Source organism: Macrosteles quadrilineatus, unplaced genomic scaffold, assembly GCF_028750875.1.
Source record: "Macrosteles quadrilineatus isolate MER2022 unplaced genomic scaffold, UCM_ALF_1.0 Scaffold_1__1_contigs__length_201487025, whole genome shotgun sequence".
NCBI classification, from domain to species: domain Eukaryota; kingdom Metazoa; phylum Arthropoda; class Insecta; order Hemiptera; family Cicadellidae; genus Macrosteles; species Macrosteles quadrilineatus.
Genome location: NW_026542594.1, coordinates 28512302 through 28522091, shown reverse-complemented (window position 1 = coordinate 28522091; position 9790 = coordinate 28512302). Strand labels below are relative to the sequence as shown.

The following is a 9790-nucleotide window of genomic DNA, read 5'->3' as shown; positions in this document are numbered from 1 at the left end:
CCATAAACAGTTCCCACACTCCGGCCTGCTCACCTTTTACTACTTCCTTCACCACTACCTACGTCGCAGACCTGTTTCCCTCCCTTCCCATAGCACTTTAGGACTGCAGATACCTTAATCTAATCGTCATAAACAGTTCCCACACTCCGACCTGCTCGCCTTTACTACTTCCTTCACCACTTCCTACGTTGCAGACCTGTTTCCCTCCCTTCCCATAGCATTTTAGGATTGTAGATACCTTAATCTAGTCGTCATTAACAGTTCCCACACTCCGGACTGCTCTTCTTTACTACTTCCTTCAACATTTCCTACGTCTCGGACCTGTTTCCCTCCCTCCCCATAGCATTTTAGGATTGCAGATACCTTAATCTAATCGTCAAAAACAGTTCCCACACTCCAGACTGCTCGCCTTTACTACTTCCTTCAAAACTTCCTACGTAGCGGACCTGTTTCCCTCCCTTCCCATAGCATTTTAGTATTGTAGATACCTTAATCTATAATCGTCATTAACAGTTCCCACACTCCGGCCAGCTCACCTTGACTACTTCCTTTACCACTTCCTATGTCGTAGACCTGTTTTCCTCCCTTCCCATAGCATTTTAGGATTGCAGATACCTTAATCTAATCATCATAAACAGTTCCCACACTCCGGACTGCTTGCCTTTACTACTTCCTTCACCACTTCCTATGTCGGGGACCTGTTTCCCTCCTTTCCCACGGCATTTTAGGATTGCAGATACATTAATCTAATCGTCATAAACAGTTCCCACCCTCTGGACATCACACCTTGATTCCCTCACCACTTCCTATGTCATGGACCTGTTTTCCTCCCTTCCCATAGCATTTTAGGATTGCAGATACCTTAATCTAATCATCATAAACAGTTCCCACACTCCGGACTGCTTGCCTTTCCTACTTCCTTCACCACTTCCTACGTCGCGGACCTGTTTCCCTCCCTTCCCACGGCATTTTCGGATTGCAGATACATTAATGTAATCGTCATAAACAGTTCCCACCCTCTGGACATCACGCCATGATTCCCTCACCACTTCCTACGCTGTGGACCTGTTTCCCTCCCTTCCCACGACATTTTAGGTTTGCAGATACCTTAATCTAATCATCATAAACAGTTCCCACACTAAGTCTTTTGGTTATTTTTTCCTTAATTCAATTCAGCCAAGATGGTTACTTAATTGGAAGGCACATATCTGGACTAAAAGACAACATCTAAATTTAAAAACAACTAAACTTATTTGGCTTCTTGTATCTAAATCAAAACTCAGTACACAAAATAAATTGTTACTGTACAAAACAGTTCTAAAACCAATTTGGACTTATGGTGTTCAGCTTTGGGGATCAGCAAGTATCTCAAACATTGAAATTATTCAACGTTACCAATCAAAATTATTACGTAAAATTGTCAACGCTCCTTGGTTTGTTACCAACAGAACACTTCACAATGATCTTCAAATTCGAACAGTAAAAGAAGAATTTACAAAATCTAGTGAAAAATCTTACTATATAATATTATAAATCTGAAAGTTTGTGAGTTTGTGTGTGTGTTTGTGTGTGTGTTTGTTGCTCAATCACGCATAAACTACTGGACGGATTGGGCTGAAATTTGGCATGATGATAGCTCACATTCCCGATTAACATTAAAGCATATTCTTATCTCAAAAATCCTTTCGGGCTCCGCCCCAGTGGCTCTGTAGTTCCCCATGTTAACCTTATGATTTTTCATATTTAAAAGGAATTAATGAATCTTAACAGCTGTTTCAATGAAACAAGTTGGTTCTGTTCTATGATGTTCAATAGCATAAAAGTAACAAGGATTACCAACAGGGTGCAGCACTGTTATTTTTTTTAAATTTATGACAACAGCTAATTTCCAACCAAAAGGTGAGTGAGCGTAGCGAACGAACTTCAACCTGGAGGCGAGTTAGCGTAGCGAACGAGCTAACCTGAAGGCAAGTGAGCGCAGCGAACGAGCTTCAACCTAAAGGTGAGTGAGCGTAGCGAACGAACTTCAACCAGGACGTGAATGAGCCATGCAAATACTTATGAAGTTAAACGGGGCAAAGCCCGCGGGTACAGCTAGTACATTATAAAATTGGAAATCATTCAAATCATCTTGCACTTAATTTATTGGACAATCACAACACCATTTACAGACTGAAGCGACATACGATATTGGATCTACCATTCAGATTCGGCTAAGTGTTATCAAAATTCTCTTTGTTAGCTAGTGTTGGTGGTCAATCACTAGCTCATATTCTTCAAGTTATTTTTGTATTACTATTTATATCATTTGCTTATTGTTAAACTTTAACAGATTGTAAATTAAATCATGTTAAAAAAAAGAAAAAAAAGGTGGTTACTTAGCAACCCATACGACTAATGTTAAAAAAATGAGACTTTCAGTCTAAAAAAAATATTAGAAGGTAAAAAACCATTAATTTTTCTCCAGATTACTTTAGTTTATATTATCCACATGACCAAAATTTAAACAAATCGGTTGAGGGATCTTTTAAGGCTTCTGGGGCAGAGCCCTAAGCGAATTTAGTTCGTTTTTCTTTTGATAACTCATCTACAGACTAAGGCCTTTCTTTGGACACATCTACCAAGTTTCTAGGCCCACTCGTTCTCTCAAATTAGTGGGGACAAAGTTTCCAATTAAATATTTAGATTATCCCATGTTAATCTGAATCTTATGGGAGAAAATTCAACTTTGATGGAAGATCCCAGCCCAAAAGATATCAAAAAACGAAAAACACTTTGCAAAACTTCAGATCAGGGAAATTTTTTGACACTTTAATCATCAAAATCGGTCCAAAAATGAGGGAGGAGTTCTGTTCACAAAAATCGGCTTAGCGTATTATATATAGATTTATATAGTGTGACTTACATCTACAGCCCTATAATTAAAGACGTAATACTTATGCCAAGATGGAGAGTTGGGCTTACTTACTTGATGTCCTTGTATAGTCACCAACTGCTAAATGAATCTGCAATCACAGGTTTCATCAACGTGTAAGGCATTCTTCAGGGTCAAAATTGATCGCAGGGCTGTCAAGGCAGGCAAGCCTCCTATGGTTGGCTGCAAGTTGGTAAGGTAAAAACCATAGGACCTGAGGATATTAGTAAATACCCCCGCCACAGCAAACCTGCAGACTAAGCGAATTTCCATTTGACTGATTGGATTTACACTGAAATGTCTACTTAAAAATATAACATTTTTATTCCCGATTTAAATAGAATTAGTTTAACAAGTACTTAGGTTTGCTGCATCAGGGAGGGTAAAATTGTTTTTTTTTTGTAAAATGTTAATAGTTAGTAAGAAATAAAAACATTTTCCAAATTTGATCAAAATATGTTCATAAACAAGCAAACTACAACCGTTTACTTATTCTCCATAAGAATAACATGGGAATTTTAAATTTACAATTTTTTTGAATTTTCTCCGTAACCGTTAGGTGCATAATAACGCTTCAATATACTAAATTATTTGTTTTTTTAAGCTCTACAAAATGGTTTGGAAATAAATTGCAAAATTTTAAGTTTTTTGGGTAAAAAATGGGAAAAACCTATTTTTACCCCATAAAACCCCCCGTAAACACCCGTTCCCATGGTCCGATCATGCTGGATCGCGAACTCGTTCGAATAAACGTAGGTTTACACGTTTGTACCAAATTTCATCAAAATCGGATCATTTTTGCTTGAGTTATCGTGCTGACGGACACACATATATATATATATATATATATAAATATATAAATATATAAATATATATATATATATATGAATTTGAACGGATGGTGTTTTTGGCCTCTAGGGACCTCAAAACGAAAAAAAAAATCGGTCCCGCGTCCAGGTCTTACCATGAGTACTACGGTAATAGCTTATTCCCTATATGGGAAATTCGCTAAAAGCAGGGTTTCAGAAGAATTAGTTTTTAAGTGGACGTTAAAATCACCTCCATCACACGCGCATGTTACGCTTGCTAACGCTAGACACTTTTCCAAGAGTTTAAAGTGTATTGACTGGTATCCAGAGGGTGAGTGGTAAACAGCAAGAATAGAGATGGATTGATTACATATTAGCTCAATACCAGTAGGTAACTTCAAAGACAAGTTCCACACATATAATTGTTCAAGATCAAGTTTCTTACAGCTAAGGTTGTTATTTACATATATGGCAATAACGCCCCAATTCTTTTTTTTATACCTAGTGAAAAAAAGAACGGGAGTGTTGTCATATAAGTTATGTAAATAACAACCTTAGCTGTAAGCTGTTCATGCCCATGGGAGAGGGTTTATCGAAAAACTGATATTTTTCGGGGAAATTTCACATCAAGACGCATTGGTTTGCTTTCTTACGGGATTCTCAAAAGTTTGTAATGAAAAGCTAATGAGCTTTATATTTATTTATTTATTTGCCAACGGATTTACACCAATTTTACAGTTTAATTGAGTTGTCAATTGCTCATTATGACTAGATAACCCATAATAATAACAATGAAAGGAATGTCAAATGTAACAATAATAAGAGTAAAGTATACATGTGAAAAACTTGGACAAAGAAAGAACTGAGTAATGATAAGCAAAATACATATAGACCAGGCCGTGGTTGGGGTTGAGTATGCAAAATTATTCGGACGCACTTTGTCTTTTGATTTAGTCAGGTTGGGTAGCAGGAAATTATTTCAGTTCTGGCAGAGAGGCCGCAATTTTAGGTGGTTATAGTATACAGGTTTCTGAACCTAAAACCGCCCAGACCCCAATTTTTAAGGACCTGGGTCGTCCGTAATGACGGCATCATAATGGCGGTCGTAAGAGGATGCTGGGTCCCCATGAATTGGCTAGATAACGACCGAATGCCTGAACCGATTTTCATGAAATTTGGCACACAAGTGCTTGAATACATTATCTCGGCCTGGGTTGAAAATGGTCAAGTTTCATCAAGTCATTTCAAAATGGTGGCTGTTCAAAACTAAAAAAATTACGAGGAAAATAATCGTGAATTGTTTTATACAGGGTGAGTTTTAAATGAGTTCCCCCCCCCCTACTTTTTTATACATTTCTTAAGATATCAACTTTAAACCATGTCAGGTAGTCAGGTCTAGTGTAGCAAGTACTTCATTTTGACTGGGTTTAAATTTTTGGCCGCCATCTTGGATCCGCCATTTTGGATAAAAAGTTTTATTTTTTCAAATGTAAAGGTAGGGTTGTGACCCACCGTTTCAAACAAGACTTTTACGCTGAATACGATGCTGCAATCCGTTAAAAAAAATGTTGATCCATTCTAATGTTATGAGAACTTTTTATAACTTTATTTTTAGTCCATTATAACATTGTGCATTTACAAACTAAGACCATAATCTCAAAATAGTGCTAGATAAAGATAAGTGGACACCACCATTCATTGTTGACCTATTTTCACTCGGTTATGACGGATGTATTTTTTCAGCCGCCATCTTGGATCCACCATTTTGAAGTGTGATAAATTATTTTAAATATTAAGGTGGTGTTGTGACCCATCATTGTGAATTACTTTTTTATGTTGAATTCAATGCCGCAATCCGTTTTTCATTGTCATATTTGGTTTTTTAAATATTGACATTTGAAATCAAAATAATATTGTTATATTTTATCAAGAAAGCTTGGTAAAAAACGGATAAAATAAAACCCAGTCAAAATGAAGTACTCGCTTCTCTACATATATGACCTGGTTCGGAGTTGATATCCGACCCGTGTATAAATACCCCCGCCGCAGCAAACCTGCCGACTAAGCGAATTTCCATTTGTCTGAATTGATTTTCAGTTAAATATATTTTTAATAACATTAGGTTTAACGAGTACCTAGGTTTGCTGCTACAAGGAAACTAATAAAGTGTGTTTTTGAGTAAAATATTGATAGCTTAGTACAAAATAAATAAATTTGCCAAGTTTGATCAAAATATATCCATAAACAAGCAAACTACAACATTTGACAATATTCTGCATAAGAATAACATGGGAATTTTAAATTTACAATTTTTTTAAATTTTCTCCGTTACTAATAATCGAACAAAAATACTTTTATATACTAAATTATTTGTTTTTTTAAGCTCTTTAAAAAGGTCTAAAGAGAAATCGGGAAATTTTGTGTTTTGAGGGCCAAAAGTGAGAAAACCCAATTTTTACCCCATTAAACCCCCCGTAAAGCCCCGTTCCCATGGTCCGATCGTGCTGGTTCGCGAACTCATTCAAGTTTATCCTGCTTTACACCTTTAAACCAAATTTAATCATAATCGGACAAAAATTACTCAAGTTATCGCGTTCACGGACGTATATATATATAAGTCTATAATAAGTAAATGAATTTAAAAAGGGTACTAATGTTTTTATAATGTTTTCAATTATTTATATAAGTCTATATATATATATATATACATATATAAAAATTTGAACGAATGGTGTTTTTGGCCTCTGGGGACATCCAAATGAAAAAGTAAATCGGTCCCGGGTCTAGGTCTTACCGTGCCACCTACGGTAATAGCTACTTCCCTATAGGGAAATTCGCTAAAAAGTAGGGGGGAATCTGATTTAAAACTCACCCTGTATAAAACAATTCACAATTATTTTCCTCATATTTTTTTTTAGTTTTGAACAGCCGCCATTTTGAAATGACTTGATGAAACTTGACCATTTTCAACCCAGGCCGAGATAATGTATTCAAGCACTTGTGTGCCAAATTTCATGAAAATCGGTTTAGGCATTCAGTCATTATAGCCAATTCATGGGGACCCAGCATCCTCTTACGGCCGCCATTTTTATGACGTCATTACGGACGACCGAGGTCCTTAAAAATTGGGGTCTGGGCGGTTTTAGGTTCAGAAACTTGTATACTATAACCACCTAAAATTGCAGCCTCTCTGCCAGAACTGAAATATTCTGCCATCATATGCAGCTATACGACCCCACTATAAGGACACTTTGGACAGTAAGAAAATGCATGTTGCCACGATCGGCGTCGGTCGAGTACCAATATGGCTGCCATCCAATATGACGGACCACCCGACTTGACCTTGATCGAGAAAAATGCAAATAACTCCATCGTTTTTTGACCGATTTTGATAATTCTATTATAGTTGAAAAGAAGAAGAAATTTGCTTTAAGAGTCTCCATTACACTTATAAAGTGATATCCCGTTTAAAAAAGTGGTAAATTAGATTTTAATAAAGATTTTACTTTTAAAACGGATTAAATATACATTGAGGTGATTATATTTGAGTTTTTACTGACGAAATATGTCCGAACTCAACCTGTAGCTGCTTGGGTAACAAAAACGTAATTATCCTTTCATTTAATAACCAAAATCTAATAATTAGTAATCTAATAATCCATATATTATTAATGTTATTAATTTACGACGAAACACAATATTGGAGAAGGTACGTTTTTAAAAAAGAGCAATGCAAGAAAAACTTCATGTAACGATTGGGTAAACAGATTTTTTAGGGTAATTCGACCCTGCTGAGTACAAATCTGCGTGTTGGAGTATGTTTTATCTATTATATTATTAGCTTTATATATATATATATATATATTGGTTTTAATATAGTAGCAATTTGGAAATAGTAATACAACCAACCAGTGAAACCTTTTCCACTGGTATCCCCAGAAACGTGTGCTCAGCTGGTTGAGCTAATATTGCTATTTTTTCACATGTGACGTTTGTCTTTATGTGACAAATTAAAATAGTCGTCTGGCCTGTTGGTTTGGTGTTTGGTTGGTTTTGGTTGGTGTATGATGGTCTACATGAAGCATAACAATAACAGTTAATAATTTGTTTGAAGTTTTTTATTTGTTGGTTATTATAATTAGATCTATGTTCGGTTGTATGGAAAATTGTATCTTCTTCAGGCTTTACGTATGAAGTGATTTAATGCAGTGTGGTGAATTGGTGATCAGGCAAAAGCCTATTATGACAATCATGACCCAAAATGTGGGCTTGATTGAAACTAGTGCAAGTGCGAGGTTATTGTCCAAGAAACCCCCAGAAAAAGAAATAATACATTCTGGACACTTCATGGTTTCAAACTTTGAAGCAGATGCACAGGACGATGAAGATGTGTTTGCCAGTAATTCATATGAAGGAAAACGTGATGACAATAATGCAAGTGGGGTACCTTCAAGTTCTTCAATCGGTAATACTCCTGGTACTGCTGTACACAAATTTAAGCCTATTCAACACATCTCAATTGAAACATCACTCACCAAGCTCTTCCAATGCATGTCTTTGGCTTACAGGTGAGTAAATTTATTTACAAATTTGAGAGTTATGAACAGAATATAACCGTCATTCGATTTTTTTCATTATCAGCAGGTTTGGTTAGTTAGGTTAGGTTATGACAAAAACTGCTGGACGCCTAATCCACGTCCGGTTACCAGATGCGTATCGTCTGCCTTTCAGGATAGGCCTATTTATTTTTCTGAAGGTCCCAAGTTTTCTAAGCAAATTCCATTAAAGGAATTACACTTGTAGGCCTACACTACTTTTATTATGTTGTGACTTCTTTGATTCTACAGGATTGCACTTTTCTCCTAGGCTACATAGCCTACATCCATTTAATTCATTTTCAAAAACACGCTGAGGGTGTTATATCTAGCCTATGTAGCCTAACTTAAAAAGTGGGTCTTACTTTTCTGTTACTTAGCAGTACTTGTCATTAACTGACTAAGTTACCAAGATCGCACCACTCATCCTACACTCATCTCCATTCATAATTGGCTTAAAATACCTACCTTTATATGGTCGCAATTTAAAAGAAATAGGCTAGTATATTAACTCTTAATTTGTTTATTAGGCCTAGGCCTAGTTAGTGGGAAGTTAGGACCTTACTCTTACTTAGGCCTACTCTTACTCCTGTGGCCATTGAAAACCAAGGCAGTAAGTTACTTGGCCTTGCCAACAATGTGCCTGGGCCATTCCATATCAAATCAACAAGGGTCACAACCCGACCATCTCAGATTTTTATACAATTTTTCACGTTTGTTACCCTGACAAATACAAACACAGAACATGTTTTGTTTATTTTTATCTCTTCCCGTTTATTTATAATTAATTTTTAAAAACTTCCAAAATCGGCATTTTTTTACTTGCGGGGAGATTTTGAAAAATTTACAGATTGAGTTCTATTCATGCTAGAGAAGGCAGAAAGGTCTCATTTTATTCCTGATGTTCGGGGCTTTAATTTGATATGCAACATGACTATATTCTAAAAGATTCCATTTTCCAAGAAAGTTATGAAAAATTTTATGTACCGTAATTTAAAAAAATGGTATTTTTAAAATTCTGAAAAAAATGTATGATGTACTTTACACTATTGACCATAAATGCTGTAAGTCTCATTATGGGGCGGACACGGGATCACACCTAAACACTAGACCTAACTTAATCTTCAAAGTAATGTTTCTGAGTGAGCATTTATTGCGCATTGGCTGCATAATGCCTAGTTCAGAAAAACGTTTAAGTATCAAGTGGCCATATTTATAAACAACTAATAATAGGCTATCTGTCAAACTATTTACTATATGCTGTAAGTTTCATCATGGAATGGCTTTAAGATTACTATGACATAATAATTATTAAAAATAAAACAATGTTTGTTCCTATTAGCCCAAAAGTGTGTTGTTGTATCTCCATTTTTATAAGGTGTCTAGTGAAAGTGCTTTGAAATTACTATATATAGCCTATATTATTATCTATAATAGGCTGAAATTGTGTACTTATGTTTCATTAAACAGGT

The 9790-nt window shown here is 35.8% G+C and overlaps 1 protein-coding gene across 1 annotated transcript in view; it reads left to right on the top strand.

Annotated features, from left to right (window-relative positions):
- Window positions 1–7763: 7763 nt before the first annotated feature.
- Window positions 7764–9790, top strand: part of LOC129005779 (MLX-interacting protein) — a 139623-nt gene continuing 137596 nt past the window's right edge. Inside the window, exon 1 of the mRNA XM_054434791.1 lies at window positions 7764–8291. Coding sequence (XP_054290766.1) covers window positions 7927–8291 — 365 coding nt within the window. The 5' untranslated portion in view covers window positions 7764–7926. The remainder of the gene's footprint in view (window positions 8292–9790) is intronic.